Raw genomic sequence first — 17,406 nt, forward strand, 5'->3', positions numbered from 1 at the left:
CCCCGCAGTTAAACACACTGTTACACCGTACACAACACACCCTTCGGTTCAGGCGTTGCTACGCCGCTACCTGACGCCGCCGCGGGCCTAACGTGAACTCCTCGGGAGCACAGTTGGACCTTGAGGTGCCACTTTAATCATCTTTATGTTTCGGGTTTTTGATGCCTTTAAGAGGCGGGGCCTATGAGGCAATCAGATCGACCGATTAGTTTGGCGAGAGCAACTGGCATCAGCTGTGGCCGACCGCAGCTCCTTGTGAGTGTGCTCATTTTTGCATGTGAGGTTGACGCTTCATGGCGCTCAATACACGGCTAAAAGCGCAACGGGTATGCGAGGGGCATTTCAGCAAAACAAACCAAATTGTTGGGTCACTCTTAAACCGAGCTTCCATGGTACTGCACTTTTGTTGCCAATTATGACAAAAATGAATGAAAACTTTTGTTGACGTTTGGGGCGTAGTAAGCAAGGACAACGCACTTTCTTCCGCCAAGCACATCAAACCCACTTTGAAAGGCTTTCAGGTACGGCAAAGTCACACGGCTCGCTGGGGAGGAAAAAAAAAAAAAAAACTAGCCTGAAGGCACTTATTGATGATTTTAAAGCCTTGAGGTTCAAAACAAAACTCTCTCCGCCACACAAATAGTGAGGAGCATCCACTTTCCTGAATGACAACCGCACTATTTGTGGTTTGTTCCGCCGGAGGATCCACCAGGAGAGGCGCTAACCATAATCCCATTCATCAGGATAATTGGCTCATGATTGGCTCTCGTCAAGTCCCTGCGGATGCCATCAGTCGGAGTGCGACGATGACAAGCTTTCTCTAATCTCACCTGTGGCCGTCCAGTTGTGTTTGTGTTTTAATAGAAGCCAGAGAATACGTGATGAAGCCAACGGTGACATGAAGAAACAAACCGTTCTCATTAGACGGGCATGATGAATGAATTTATCCATTTTCGTTGATCACTGGAATTTCAGAGACCTTACAATCGAATCAACGAGGAGGCCTAATGAATTTCACGAGTGGTGCAATTAATTCAGTCCCAGCTGGTTTGCTGCCCAAATGGGTTGCTGAGGAAACTGAAATTGAAAAGAAAGCGGAGTGCTGCAGGAATATTACGTCTGAACATGTTTATGAGAAATATTTTACAATTTGTGAATGCCAATCCGTCCAGACCAAACTAGCGTGTTGCCTAAATGGGCTGCGGAAAAAAGTAAACAGAAGAACAGTGGAGTCTGCTGCAAGATCATTACGTATGAACACGTTTGTCATTATCGCTGCAATACCGGGAGCTTAAATCGTTTCAGCCTGCCTCGTTTGCCGCTTAAACGGGCTTGTTTTGAAGTACAAAAGGAGGAAAGTGACGTACGGAGCAGGAAATACGCTTGCCACACACATGAATGCAATTGAATCAGTCACAACTGGTTTGCTGCCTAAAGGGGCTGCGATGCGCATCGAACACAATCGAAAAGGATGGTTAAAAAAAAAAAAAGATGTCACGTTTCTTTGAAAATATGGATTTTCCTTCTTTTCAACAGCAGGCAAGACTGTACTGTACGTCGTCGTCTTTGAAGATGAGATGAAACTTTAATCAGCCCCACGGGGGCAGCGCAACCCGACGAGGCCGCCAGATATGCAGGCGGGATATTATAGATGATAAAACACATAAAGAGAGGTGATGTGTTATGCAACGGATCGCCATGGTGACAAATGGCCCGCGTGTGCCACTGACGGGCCGAACGTGGCGCGGCTGATGGCTGAAGGAGCCCGCCCACAGCGCGTTGAAGTTTTCAACGCCTTTTCTTACGAAACGCCTTGAAACGTTCACGCCCTGCCGCGCGTCGCATCGGGATCAGTCCTAATCTCGGCGACGTCGCTAAGTAGCGCCGACGACTGGCATCATTGCGACGTGCTAACTGACATTGCCGCCAGTTGCTGCGCATCCAAATCGGTCGTACCTCTGATGGAATATTTCATTAGCGGCGTGGTCAAACGCACTCACGGCTCTGACAGCGCGTCTGCGTGAGCCGCACTCCTCCAAGAAGTAGAGCGCAGCGCACACAAAGATTTCAATCTCGCAAGATAAATAATTGCTTGGATATTCCGCGGCTAGGATGGTGCAAATCAGGCCAAAGCGGCGGGGAGGTTTTTACCGTCCGGCCGTTGTCGACACTCCGGGAACGATTTGCACAGAGGGCCGCTTTGTTGGATCTCGAGCCGATGCGTTTTTGACCACAAGTGTAGAAATGTGGAAATGCAGAAAAACAAATCGTTTACACATGGAAAGTGTTTTCCGCCTAAATGGGCAGCTGAAGAAGTGAACAGCAAGAGAGTGGAGTTCGCTCTTAAAGATTTTGGTCCCCAAAAATGTATGACATACATTTTGCACAATTATGGTGCCAATTCAATCAGACCCAACTACTTTGCTGCCTAAATGGGCTGAACTAAACAAGAAAATGGAGTCGGCGGACGGTGAAAATGGTGACGTCCTCTACCCTTTAGGAGGTGCAAGTCTGACATTCATTTTTGCAGTATTGGGAATAAAATTCATTCAGACCCAACTGGCTCGCTGCCTAAACAGGCTACTGTAGAAATTAGAAAAGAAAAAAAATAAACATATCAGATTTGTCGGCACAATTTACTCTGGCCCGGCACGTTTACCGCATAAATGGGCCGCCACGTCAATTGAAAGTCGCTAATCAGAAAGACGTTTTTCGTCAATTATCCGATTATTCAGCCAGTTCTGAGGATGAAAAGGCTTTGTGAACTGCTTAGCCGTCGAGTTGAGACAATTCCTCACGGAGCCTCAGTAATTAACACGGCGAATGTTGCTAAGCCGACGCAACTGTGACAGCGAGGCCGCCTCCAAGGACGGCGACCCGAGGGACCGTCTTTCTTTCTTTCTTGGATGGCCTCACCGCCCGTCGAGGTCCCCCCTCGCTGAAATCGTGTCATTCCAAAGAGGAGCCGAGTGGGAGGCGGCGACAGCTGACGTTTTATTTCATTCGTCGCACTTTTAAAAGATTTCCACCGTAAATCAGAACAACCGCTTTAAATTCACCGCGAACATTATTTTCGTGCGCCCTTGTGGCACCTCGCGATGAAATATAACACTGACGCTACGGATAAAAAAAAATAAAAAAAATATCATTTTTGTTTATGGATGAGAACCAGCAGAAAAGCGGTTTCACTTTCAACAAAATGGATGACTGAATGCTAAACGTGCAAGGCTTCCTCCAATTATAAGTGAGATATGGCTTGAAAATACAATTAAGGTGTTTACATGACAGCTCGTGTAATTACTCCGCTCCCTATAACTAATTATATCCCGATTAATGGAGAGCATATAAATATAGAAAGATTGTGTGTGCGTGAGTATGTGGGAACACTTGAGAGGGAGGGACGGTTGGCCAGAATAAAAACGCCCTTTTGGGTAAAAGAGTGCAGGCTCTGGCCATGAATATTAAAGCCGTCGCTCGTCTGGTCCTCCGACGCGGCTCCGTGGACCAAATCAAGCATCTCTCTTTGTCCTCTCCACATACACGAGCCGCCGCTTGGGTGGACTTTTTAGCAAAACACCTGGGAGTCGGTGCGTTATATCGCCGTGCGCTATAAGCAGCCACGGAGAACATCACGACTGGGCGTGAGGCCACAACGGCGCATATGGAAGCTCGTTAAGCATTCTAGTGGAGTTTTGGCAGCTTTGCCACATTGGGTGACAAAAGCCGAGCGAGTTTGGCCTCATTTAGGATGAAGCGGCAGAACAAATGGAAACAAATTACAACGTTGAACAAATTCCATGCGTGAGGAGGTAGAGTGGCTCTTATCACTCGGATGACTCATGTTCAGTTTTTCCTAAATCAACTTTACTTTATTCCTTGTTCGAAAACGAACCTTCAATCATAAACTTACCCACTGAGCTACATATAGTCCCTCAAGGTACCCCAATCCCAAGACTTAAAACTACCCACCACCAGTACCATGAAACTTAAAACTGGTGCCTTAATCAAACACACTGAGATCGCAACAGTTCTGACCCTAACCCAGTCCTAAATCGAACCCAACCCCAATCCAATACTCCTACACAGACCCAATGAGGCGTAATAAGCCTACCCGAAATGCATCCAAAAGCCCTCAACCAACCAACCCATAGCCCCAGAACAGAAACCGTCCATAGAACCGGATCTAACCCTGGACTAGCGCGAAACCAACCCCCATCGCTCCTCCGCTAATCATACTCTCAAACCCTTGACCTAACTCAAGCGCTCGGCCCCACACTTGACCCATAGACCTTCTCCAACCTGAGATACGCCTCAAACTACCCAAAGCCACTACCGTCTAACCTGCTGGCATCAAAAAGCTCACCGTTCCACTTACTCGTCCCGAGATAAGGCCACCACTTAGTTGGTTGGCAATTAGACTGTAAGTGAAAATAATCATCCCGCTGCCGTCCGTCCAAAATGGAAAAAACGGTACCTCGAGGACGAGATTTCAGCAGCGGCCGGGATTCAGAGTCCAAGATCGAATGAGATTTTGTTTTTTGTTTTTTTTGGGGGGACAGGTGGCTACAAAAGTTGTCAGCCATCTCATCGACGAAATGGAGCACAAGCCACCTCAAAGTGACCGGAGTGCTTCAGCAACGACACCAAGCTCTTTGTTAAAAATAGTTGTTCCCGTCAAGGAGATGAGCTTTTTCATCTTTGCCTCGTAATGGATGTATCGTTGGAATAATGTCTTTGTGTTGCATGACACGGGAAGGAAATGCGGCACAGAGGAACCAAGCTCCATTAGGATCCATCCGATTAAGCGGGTGAATAATGTACAAAATTAATGCTCGGCTAGGCTGGAAGTGCGCGTGGAACGTCAGCTCAGGCGTCACGCATGCCTTTCGCTAAATGAAATTGTGTCAGATGAACCTTCCTCGAGATTCAGATTGACTGCAGTGACGAGGCCAGACGTCTAGGAAGTGGGCTGACTGCAGACCGACAGGGTATCAATCCGCACGATGACGGACGGACGGCCGCAGACGGTTCATTTCCGAAAGGTCAGCAACCCAACTCAATGTTTTGTGTTTTGGAGGAGGCTGCCCTTAATTACGTTCTGCTCCACCCATTTCGGGTGTGAACGTGTGAGGCCTAGACTGACCGGTAAAAGGGGGACAGGGGGAATCGAACATGGAGGAGTATGCGGGGAAGAAGTAGGGGAAAAACAAAAAAAAAACGACGCGAGTTTTAGCAGCCGAGCCTTTGACGCAGGCGGGGAGAGGAAAGGGTTGCCATGGAAACCAGCGCCATGCCTCCAATGAAGGAGAGAAGAGAAAGGGGACAGATTAAATGCATGACAGAAATTGAGCTTTTGATTAAAGGCGTCTTTGTGATCCCAATAACCCTTTGTTGCATCCATAAATATCAACTCAGGCGCACCTATAACTTTGCCAGCTCGCTATATGAAGGGCCAATGGGGGAGTTAGCTGTTAGTCGTTTTATGACCTCACTAATTACTTTATTAGACATCTGGCTAGCAAAAACTAACAAAGAAGGGGGTGGGCAGAAACAGAAAAAGAAACTGTTGCCGTCGGATTATGTTTCTCGCAGAAGAGACAGACTGTGGGAGGACACGGCGAAAAAAGGCAACGCGCGCGTTTCTCGCTTTCCGCCGCAAGACTCGACGATGATCAAACCAATAACGTGCGTGTGGACAGATGGAACATACGCTCCATCTCATTAGGAAACAGCCTTGGTGCTGCACGACCAATCAAAACAAACTCCCAGAGAGAATCAAACCCTCCATTTACTCCCAATCCAACCCTCAAGAAAAGTCTTGGGACGGACCCCTCAAATGGTTTATCATCCAATCAGGGGTCGCACAACGCAACGCTACTTCCCGGGAACACTTTGGAACCATCGTGATATCCGTCACACTTCATACCGACCTCCTAGACGTGACACCCGAATCCTCGATCTCTAACCTCCAATCTAACAACCTGACCCCCGTCAAAGCGTTTTTCCTCAACTCGCCATCAGACTAACCCTGCAATCAAAACGAGGTGGCCCTGCGGACAAGGGCGGTCCAGTCTACAACCAACGCCGCCATGACCCCTCCGAATGGCTCGCTAAGTGCACAACAAGGTCCATTTTCGATTCCATCCAACACCCGATGAGCATGTCCCGATCCAGTCACGCGCTCCTGACCCTCTTTGATCGCCGTCGTTATTATTCAACACCAGAAAGCGTCGGCGCCCAACGCTAAGTGGCTGCCGAGCTAAAAAGGTCGCAAATTATTGTGTTCATCGACGTGGGTCAACAGGACAAAAGAAGGAAACAAAATGGAAAGAAGCGGAGCAGGCTAATACCTTGAGAGATTGGTTTGAATCCGGTTGACATTTAAAATTTCACTTCTTTGTTTGCTGCGGCAGATGAAATCAAGTTTAGAAATCAACGGACGATGCAATCGCCGTGTGTTGTGAGTCGGCTTGTTTTAAAAATGGCATCATTTTCACTTGAGCGCCTGATGTCACTTTTGCTCTTGGCTCCGACTTCCACCTCCTTTGCTGCCTTCTATTGCTTACACGAAATCGACGTGGATTACGAGACGATGGGCCCGATTTCACGACGGCTCTGGCTATTAACGCTCTGACCTTGGATTTCAACCAGGCAATTTGTCTAAAGCGCGAGCCCTCGGCTTCCCGCCCCCCTTTTCCCAGCCACTCACTCAGTCCAAGTTGCTCCATTAGTATGTGAAGCGGCGACTCTCTCACCTGTCAGCCAACTCCCGCCCCCCTCCCCAAAAACGTCTCTACTTTCCACTCAACGCGTTCCGTTCAAATTGCTGCGATGAGCGCTTCAGATCGTTGCCTTTAATTCTCTTTCAAGCCTCAAGGTTTATCTCGCGCATCTCATCAACAGGCATCCATGAACCGTTTGGAGATAAGCGTGGTCGAATGTTATCTTTTCATCGCGACTCCAACAAGTCAAGTCGCTCCAGAAACGAGGCACGAAATGTTGGTTGACAGACAATTTTGCCGATGGCAAACATTTGGACTGCTTTCTGGAGTAAGCCCCACATTTGGCAATAGATATCATTTCCCCGTTTTGTTGCATGTTATTAATCTCCAATAGCAAAAATACAGGCGGCACGCAAAGGAAGGGGAGGAGGGAGTGAGGCTTGGCTAAACCTAAAATCCCCTTTTTTTGAATCCGCTTTTCATTTCCCTCCGAGCAGTTACGATTAGACAAAGAGTGACAACAAAGCATCTGCGATTCCGATTTATTTGACGCATCACGGCCATACGAAGCTCAGCTGTTTCCCGAATGTACTACCCAAGTTTAGACGAGTCAGTTACCTCAGGTTTTTTTTTTTTTTTTTTTTTTTGCTGACTCCCTAAATAGGCCTCCACCGGGACACAGACGTACAGAACCGAATATTGAAACTCTACCGCCATGTTGAGGAACGCTTTGATCACTTTGACCCACAGACACCCGGTGGCGCGTTTCAAAAAGAACACAAGGGTTGAACGTTAAAAGAGGCCAAATTGACCCCAAATAACCCAAAAGGTTGAGAGAGGCAGATTTTCGTGCATTTGGGTCATAGTCTTTAACGTTATCAAGCACGCCATCCCCTTTTGCGGTCGACTTCTCCCTTTGAACATGATGTTCTACGGCGCACAGAGCAATTGGCACCAATTTGCTCAGCATAAAGCCTCGCGTCGCTCCATCCGTCAGCTTACGGCATCCACGCGCATTGTTGACGACTCATTACGCCGCTGTTTAACCACTCTTTCTCCGTGCGGTCCATTCGCTTATTGTCTCGCTTGCCCTGTTTTTCTTCTCCAATTTGTCCTCGCTCTTTACTCTTCGCCCTTGCCTCCATCTGCCAGTTCAGGAGAAATGACGCTGGTCTCACAAACAAATCATGCTTGCAATAAAAAAAAAAAAATGGTCTCGCTTCCCGGTCTAAAAGGAGTTGCTCCATTAGGGGTGCGAGGAAACGCGAACCACCAGGGAGTTGGGTTTAATGACACGGCTCGGGCTGTGTATGCAGATAAGACGCAACTATCGGAGCCCCTTAAAGATGGAACGAGAATGTACATAACAGAAATGACTTAGGTGGTCTCAGAAAGTCGACACGGGCGCCGGAGACCCAGAGGCCCTCCATCCAAACCTTTCATTTCCACCACCAAACTGTCGGCTCTTGCGGCGCAACTAATGCGGCAAATTAGTGCGAGACAGACGCGTGAGATTCAAGAGTTGGGCCTCACGTCCAAATCCACCCTCCGGCGGCTCATCGATTACCTCCGCCACTTCAAACCAGATACCAAATACAGGCGCAGCTCAGCTGACGGGATTTCAGGTATCTACCGCCGGCTAACAATCTTTGTGATACCCTGAAAACGACGTCAAACAGAGCTTGTCGGCGCGTAAATAATGCACGGTTGACCTTAAAGTTGGAAGAGTGTTGGCCAAGCAAAGCGGCATGAGGGGACAAAACGCAGAGCAACTCTCTTGTGGTTCCCAAACGACAAAGCGACAAGAGTCAGAAGGAGACAGCGACTCACAGGGAATGGTGCGTAGGTAGAGGTTGTCCCGGATGATCTGCTGCAGCTCGTGGTCCACCGAGCCTTTCTGGAAGCGCAGGTTGAGGTAGCGGCACAGGTCCTTGTCGATCACGCCGCCTGGATGGACAACAGAGCCACGCGGGTGTTAGACGTCTTGCCGGTGGATCAAGATCACTTTGGACACAAAAGGGACGTTTTTTGGCCTTGAAATACAATCGACTACAATTGACTTCTCCAGAATGATAAGCGTTGCAGCATACGGCAACCAATCATCTGTTTTATTGAGCAAAGTGTGAACGACATCGCTCCGTCTCTGATACGGCAATTTTCTGGAACGTCTGACAAAAGGGCACCAAAATATCGATCTGAAATGATTCGATCCCCACAAACAAACTGGCAGAGGTGTTAATTGGAGCATGCGCGGTAGAAAGTCGGCGTATAAATCACCCGCCGATTGCATTCCCTTCACAAGTTCTGTGAATAGATTTTACAGGGAACCGGTTAATCTCGCTGGCTCAGCATGCAGGGAAAATAAAGTGAAAGCGGCGGGCGACAGAGGAATGGAGGTAGAGGATTAGAGAGCGGGGAGGCCAGGGCAAATCCTGAGGGGGGAGACGAGAGGAAGAAGATAGGGAAGGCATGGAGGGGGGGGGGGAGTAGTGAGCGAAAACAAGCATCAACTTGACCCCTCTTGGGTTCCCCCGACAAATATGCCATCCATCTTCTCAGCCACGCATCCGTATAATCACATTTAAAATGACGGAAGGGGGAGAGGGCGGCGTGACTGACGCGACTTCAGGGATTCCGCAAGGCAAGTCTCCAAGCGAATATGTCAACGCTTCAGATAACATTTAGCGATCTCCTTCTAGCCTCTGACGCCAAGACAGCTACACGACTATCAAACCCCCCCCCACCGCCACCGTCACCGTCACAGAACGTGTCACCAAATTCATTATTCAAGGTAACCTAGTTTGGAAGTTTCCAGGCGTATCGACGAGGTATTAATTGCCACACTGGTATGGCGTGCACGTGAGGCAGACGCACACACGCACTCGCCCGTCAGATTTGCGGCATTCTAATGAAGGAGACCTGAATTAAAGAGCGCATCTGCGCCTCGGTCAAAGGCGGCGAACGGCACACGAGCGACCAATTTGCATTTGCATGAGAAAGACGAGCCGGCCGAGCGATCTGCATGCTGAAAAATCAATCACACGCACGTTAACACGACACACTTAGATGGCACCTCTCTTCCGTGGTCGCCGTCCTTCTCGCCACAGGTTTCCCGTTGCGACTTATCTCCACTGGCGCGAAGGCGACGGCGGATCTCTCCCACTGGGATTCGCCGGTCGCCCAACTCAATCTCTGCTCGCTGCAATGGAGCCACCACCAGTCAAATGCCGCCCCCCCCCCACCTCGCACCACCACACTCGGCGTGTGCGCGTGCACTCCACAAAAGGAGCTCAACCGGGAGAGCGTGGAAAGGAGTGAAGGGGAAGCGGCGAGGAGAGGAAGTGAGGGAGAGCCACTGCTGCTGATGCTCCGGCGGCGCGAGACGATCACGCTGGGAGAATGGTCTCCTCCAAGATACCAGATGCAGAAGCGCCCCCTGTCCACCAGTCAGGGAACTGCATCAGTTTCTATCGCACGTCACGTTGGCAGCTTAACATCCAAAAGTCTTTCAAGCCAACGGAGGTGGCGACAACTCCAGATTTTCATCTCTTTCCTATTCATCTTCGCCATATGAGGTTTATTGTTCATGCCTTCGCTACATCGCCGATTTTTGTTTTTCAAGGACTTTTGCAGCCGTCGTTCCCGTAAAGCACAGACGATATTGTACACTTGAACAATACTTTAAAAGTGGACTCTGCACGTGGTGGATTGTGTTCAGAACGCATCGGTCTCGATAAACGGGGGTCCACTCAAATGCAACGGACAATATTTTTTTCACTTCAAGTGGCTTACCAGGAGGCAATTCCGAAAATGTCGCTTGCAGATGAGGAGGCATCCCAGGCAAGGAAAAAGTCATGAGTGGCAACACCAGCCCTTCTCAGCCACGAGGATGAAAACCGTAGCGCTCGGCATGCAACAAACGTGTCGACGCCGTTTTCTGCGCTCAGCAGGTGGCGGCGTGCGAATCCCGCCTCGGGCGGGCAGATCCAGAATGAAAACAGCCTGCTCGGGGATTCGCAAACAAGCGAGCAGCTGGCACCTCAGGAGGGGGATTAAAGGTGCTAACAGCTAACTAGTTAGGCATGGTGACAAAATCGGACGGACTGCAAAATAACCAGAAAAGTTTTCAGTTCCTGGGAGCGTGCGCTCTATTGGATGTTTGCGGAGTCGGCCGCCTGAACTTCACTTGAACCTTGAAGATAAAAAGCAGGCAACTACAACAGCTTCTTGAATATGAGCATTCAAGAAGAAAGGCGGCCATGAACTGGCGTGCCACGAGGCGCTGGCGATTCTCTTTGAAGCGCTCCGCAACGTGGCTCGAGACGGAAACGGCCTCAGGTATCCGAAGATAAACACATCGGAGCTTCCGAACGGGAGTCGTTGACTTGCAGGTCGCACTCGCATCGTATCGCCGCGAAGGCCAAACTGGAGCCCTGACCGGCACTTTTAGCTTAAAGTCGCGTCTCGAGGCACTTGCTCAAGGCTCGGAAATTCTGAGAGAAGCGAAAGACCAGGATTCCGAGGACGGACTAACATTTAATTCCTCGCCTCCGACTTTCAGCTTGGCTCGCCTCCTCAACGCTTACGGGTATCGTTGGCACTTGGCCAAATCACTTAAAAGCGCATCGACGGCCAAACTTCTTCAGTATTGATATCATCGATCGTGGTCACACAGGTTCAAAACAACCCTGCCGAAACGATTTGCTAGGAGACGACTCGAAGATAGAAATCTGCGCCCGCGAGTGAGTAAAAGTCGCCGCCAGGTAAGACGAAGGGCGAGCGTGGGGCACGTCGCAATGCGGTTGCCGTGGCGACCATAATACTCCTGTCACGGCGAAGACGAAGCTAGACGAGCCGGTGTAAAAAAGGCCGACGCTCCCCGGGTGGTCATCACAGGAAAAGATGTTTCGGGTCGTCGCCTGTTGGATGTCGTCGTCCAACGGCGGCAATTTGCTTGTGCAACTGAAGTCAAGCACAAAAAAATGGCGACTTGAGAGTAGCTAAAGATCCTTTGCTAATGTTGTCACCGTGACAATGCTCACTTCTCATTATGATCTCGCTCGGGGCCATTTTTTTTTAATTGATCTCATCCAGCCAAAGCTCAGCAGCGCTGCAGTCTGCTGAGCTCGACACCGCCGCTGAAACGCGCCGACGGAAGGAAGTGTCCCCGATGTGGCGCTTGCGTGTGCCGCTGGAAAGGAATTAGGGATTAGCATAGCTCAACATTTGAGATCATTTTTTTTCTTTTGTAGGATTAAATGGTGAGAGAAATGGACGCTAACAGATAAGTGACACGCAGCTTCTACGTTTCGGGTCTTTTGGAACCAGTCGTCGCAGCAGTGACCCGTCACTAACATTTGGTTCCGTGACACACTCCAAACTACATTTATCCAGTCTAGCGTCGAAGGAGACGCACCATTCCTCTTGTACGGACCGCATGACGCCAGCGCTTCGACAAGCGCCTCCTCGCCGCGAGTGTCAAAACAGGCGCCACGCTCGGCCAATCAAACGCGCCGTTGCCCAATTGTACTTGGCAGTCTTGACTTCAGATCACGGCAAAGTCTCAAACGCCACGATGCGCCAAGGACTTCTTCAAAAAGACAAAATCTCCATCGTGGTGGCGCCGCAGGCGGCCCGCAGCGCATCATTAGACGCTGGCGATCGAGGACAGAGCGACAAAGACAAAGGTCACAAAAAGGCCAGTTTGGGAGACACGTTGCGCAAATCAACTCGTTGCCATTTGCATTGCAATGAAAATGTCGCCACAGTTCGGATCACGACAAAATGCATCGGCATTAAAAGAAAAAAAAAAAAGATGATCCATCACCGATTTCTAGATCGATCTTTATTTGAGAGGACCAAAACGATTTCCGCCGCTTTGCTCTGCAAAGACCCGGAGTCACTATAGCAAATCAACATCGAAACAGGGCTGCTCGATTTTGCCAGTAATGACTGTGGAGAGCGTCACATTGATTTGTTTTTTTCCCCTGCTAGTGAGAAGAGGCTAATTACTGTGTCACCAGCTTCGTGCATTCGGCTGAGGGAAGTGCTTAGCGTTAAGAAACTAGCATGATCCAAAGAACGGAGGAATTCCCAAAACAAATATGTCGGCGGAAATTATACAATATCGATTCGAGGGAAGAACAAAAAGCTGCGTATACTTTAAAGCAGCGGTTATCGAACTTTTTGGGTCCTTTTTTTTTTTTTACAAGGACCCCATCATCATCCGAACTGCCCTAGGAATTAAAAAGTTGCCTATTTTCAAGACAAACAAATTTGATGTTATGATACTAAATTCATATTCTTGAGAGAAAATGATCGCCCCTCCTTCCTATTATGGCGCAGCTGCAAATGGGGTGTGGTGGCGCCCCGGTTGACTGCGGACGGCTTCAAAGGATTCTCGTTGTCCCAAACCGAAGACGCAAACTTCCTTGGACAGCTCCCCAAAAAAAAAATAAATAAATAAAAAGTGAATTACCAGCATCGATTGCTTGGCTTCCCGTCACCCCGAGATGTCCCGTAGCCAAGCGGGAAGGCGCGGCGTGACATGCAATTGAGCACGGCGCCCTCCTCCGCTCCACTTGAACATCGCGCAATCATTCAGCATCACTGTCAATGCCGGCGTAAATGTTGATAGACGGGCAAGCCAGTGGCGTTACGTTTCAGAGGAAATGAAGACAAACACGTGCAGACGACTACGCACTCATTATTTAGGCCAAACATTAAAAAAAAAAAAAAAACACTATAATCTGGATAAACAATAAACTTCCTTGTCACCAATTACTTAAAGTACTACTTTCCTATTTAGACTTTGGCAGCATCTTTCACCCCAAAATGCAAATTTCCTCATTTTTAAGCAAGTAACTCAAAAAAGCTTCCGAAGAGGAACGACGACGGCAGCAGGTGAATTAATTACTGCTTCCAAGATTCCTCCAGACATTCTCGAGCATCTTACAGGACCTCCTCCCGGCAGACTGAAAGATGTTCCGGTTGTCAAACACAAACGGCTCCTCGATAAGCCGAGTTATTTATATGCAGATGCGATCAATATTGATGCGCCGCCCTCGTTGTCGGCGGCCGGTGTCACTTTGTCGCTGCGCGGCGACGCAGACGGACAGCCTGGTGACTCCGACCGAATGAACTTTCACGTCTTATTGTTTTCATTTGCATCTCGCGTTAATTGAGTCAGCGCGCTCAGGATGCAAACCAGCCACTGGACTTTTTTCTTTTTTCTTTTTGGGGGATGTCATTGGTTGTCAAGTCGACCGTTTTCAAACGTTCCTTTCCAGGCCTAACCCCGACTTGAAACCCGACGTTGAAAGCGGATCCCGCGCCGAACGCAAGTTGGAAGCGCACGGCATTAATGAAACTTTGATGCCGTGTTGAGAGCTTTTTTTTTTCTTTTTCTTCTTTTGCGATTCAGCCGCAGAAACAATTCCTCTTTACTCCCGTGCTCCATTTTCAGGTGAAGGCTATTTTTTGCATGCAGGTGCAGGCTTGCGTAACAGGAGAGCACGTGAGAGCGCCGCAAACGCAAAGTGTGTCGTAAAAAGTCAACGTGTGCGTAGTTAATTGATCATTTGCAATGTGGCCGATCATGCGGAAATCGATCGAGCAGTCGTGTTAACGAGGTTATTCTCGGTGATTAAAAAGTATTGTTGGCAACTTTCCCGCCTCGACCGGCTTCGGTAAAAGTCACAAAAAGTCCACAAGGTTGAAAACAATGAGTTCAAGTCGCTCGTGTAGAAAAAAGAAAAAAATTGTGTGTCAAAAATAATAATTCAATTTGTATATAGTGAGCCATCTATCAGTGTCTGTGACTGAATAATGCCTGCGGGTCGAGATTGCGGCCGGAGGCCAAAGGTCAAAACCTCAGCGCACCTGTGTACAAACGAGACTCGCCACCTGTGCTCGAGACGTGCCTCGAGGTGCTGAGCGAGCGTCTGCCGCAAATTCGCCGTCGCAGAACGATGACAAACAATCTCGGCGAATAGAAGCTGGCTCGTTTGTGGACTAATTGAGCCGTTGCTTCCAAACGCGGCGGCGGCGGCGGCGGCGGCTACAGGCGAGCAATTAGGATACAGATGTCGCACAAGCGGCGGGCAAACACTCGCCTCGGGTAATTGGAGCCGACAGGTTGGACCGCGAGGGTGAGCGCGGGCCGTCTGAGACGCGGCGACGGCAAAATAACTCACTTTTATGGCTGTCAGTCCGTTTCCAGCGCAGTAATTTTATATTGGATTTACTATACGGGCCATTTACTTTTAAAGCAGGACACCTGTGTCGCTTTGCTCACAGCGACGGCTGGGATTTATTTGTCGCGTACATACATGAGCGAGGATGTAAACGACGCTAAACAAGCAAAATTCAAACAAAAATCCTCCAAAATTGGATTTCTGTGTATCCTGTACGAGCAACGGAGACGTTTTTTTTGTTGTTTGTTGTTTTTTTTAAGTCTCTGCGGACGGCCACGTCAATCGAATCGTTCCAGAGCCTTCAGCATTCGGACCGTTTCATGAAGCAATCAGATTTCAAATTCATCCTCACTCGGCCAGCTCGCCTTCGATGATGTCAGCATTTTTCCATCATCTGAAACTTCGAATAAACGAGAACTCCCGGACACTTGGTGGACGCTGTGGTTCTTCCTTGAACCAAGAAGCCACTTTCTGTCCTTTGAATAATTAAGACTCCGCTAAGAGCAGCTCTGGCATAAAAAAAAAATTGGCGCCGTTGGTCTGAGAGGAAAGTGCAGCACTCCAAATGTCCTCAAAGTCAACGTCTGTGTTTACGGAGTCGGAGGCAAGAGACAAGACGGCGATGACGGAGATAATCCGCAAATAATGACAAATGGACGCCGACGATGTCGTCACGGGCTGCCTCGCAGTTCATTCCGCACGCTGACGGACTTGTGGGGGGGGGCGGGGACGTTGTAGCGGACGCGGCCGACAAAGCGCACTTGACATTGTCTTTGACAGCGTTTCGCGGCACAATCGCCGGCGCTCCGTAAGCTCCTTCAGACGTGATTGAGCGCACACACAAAAGACAGCGAGTCTTGGAAGCGAATTAGACGTTTCCACGAGGACGGACGCCGCGGGCAGGCGGAGGCGGTGCGCTAATAAAACATAAATCATGCGTTGGCTGGAGAATTGGGCTACATGGAGGCGTCTGCTACGGTCTGGCACGGTTTCCCAACGTGAGCCTCGCGGGCGTTCATTACATTTTGCGAGACAGGCGGGATCGACGCTAAGAACGTTACGGCGGACGTGATCAATTCTCGTACATCGCGTCGCGTTAAAAGGACTCGACTGATTTACGACCACTGAAAGACTTTGGCTTCCGTCTCTATTTTCTGGATTACGCGAGAAATCCTTCAGGCTTTTGCGATGAAATCTTTTTGATGAGTCGGCGCAGATTCAAACAAAGACGTCGCCCAGGACGCAGTTTTACGTTCGCCAGACACGTGAGATCAATGCCACAAATTCACATCCTGGACTTAACTGAAATGAGCTTTTGCGTCCCTCTGGATTTGTGACTTAGTAGCAGGATTTGTCAGAAAAAAGACAACACTATTTTGCTTGCGATGATTCCGCTATTTTTTTTCTTTTATTCGTCCACAAAGTTGGCATCCAAACGTAATTCGGAGGCATGATTGGCATTTTATTGTTTTTATCGTAACTTTTCCAAAGAAATGACTTTCGTTAGCTAAAACAACTTTTGGACCGGTGGCGACAGCGCCACCTATGGTTTTGGAATGCACTTTGGAACCCGCATGTTCACGTGGACGGCTATTTCCTCCTAAAACCAACTGGGTGACCTTTGACCTCCAGGATACTTGCATCGCGACAAGACCGACTCTATGCTCATCTGCGACAAGCGGATGCTAAATATGCACACGGCCAATCGGTGAGCGCCGTTGTATTCAAAATATGGTGAACGACGAAGACATCTGGGCTACTTGTGAAGTCAAGAGGCGACGAGATTAACGCGTGAGCCCCGCCCCTCGGGCTTCATCATCCCACCGAGTGCTCGTGCGAGCCTCGCTGGCCCATTATGGAAATAAATGGAGACGGGACGGGCGACGGCGGCGAGGCACGAACGCCGATCCAAACGGCGGCTGGCCTCGGGCGGGCCGTCTCCGGGGAGCCATTACGCGAGGAGCGCCGCGTGAAATTCCGAGCGCTTGGCCGCCGCGTTACGTGCTGCTTGGCGAACGCGCACGAGAACGCGCGCGTGCGCTGCGAGACAATACCATGACAGCGCTTGAGGAAGGCACGCTTTGTGAATTCAGAGCAGCTCGCCTCCAAATTTCCTGTCGTTTTTCATCATGTCTCATCTGCATACATAATTCAGAAACAAACTAAAGCCGCTACCAACTCTGAAACAAAAACAACTCCACGAGTGACTTGAAATGATTTTTAAAAAAAAGTCAAAGTTACCTTGACTGCTTGGCTGTTCGGTTGGTTAGCGGGCGGGTGGTTAGTTACTCGATGCTTTGGTTGATTTGGTTTGTTGGCTTCTTTGTTTACTTGCTTGCTAATTTTTGGGGGTTGCTTGCATAATTCGGTGGCTACGTTTGGTTGGTCGAAGGGTTCCGTGGTCGGCTGATCGGGTGAAAAGATAATCGTTGATCGGGTAGTTGGACGATTGAATGGTAACTTGCTCGGTTGATCGGTTTGATTGCCGC

The 17,406-nt window shown here is 49.2% G+C and overlaps 1 protein-coding gene across 8 annotated transcripts in view; it reads right to left on the bottom strand.

Annotated features, from left to right (window-relative positions):
- magi2a (membrane associated guanylate kinase, WW and PDZ domain containing 2a) overlaps positions 1–17,406 on the bottom strand; it is a 52,729-nt gene that overhangs the window by 31,579 nt on the left and 3,744 nt on the right. For 6 of the 8 annotated variants that reach the window (XM_088281740.1, XM_088281819.1, XM_088281760.1 and 3 more), the window contains exon 2: positions 8,553–8,669. In XM_088281740.1, coding sequence (XP_088137866.1) covers positions 8,553–8,669 — 117 coding nt within the window. Of the gene's footprint in view, positions 1–8,552; positions 8,670–9,769; positions 10,135–17,406 lie in introns of those variants that run through there. The other 2 variants (XM_088281796.1, XM_088281802.1) reach the window with 2 other exon arrangements.

The sequence above is a fragment of the Idiotropiscis lumnitzeri genome, chromosome 2 (genome assembly GCF_059441095.1).
Source record: "Idiotropiscis lumnitzeri isolate Australia: NSW breed Sydney's pygmy pipehorse chromosome 2, RoL_Ilum_1.0, whole genome shotgun sequence".
Classification (NCBI taxonomy): Eukaryota; Metazoa; Chordata; class Actinopteri; order Syngnathiformes; family Syngnathidae; genus Idiotropiscis; species Idiotropiscis lumnitzeri.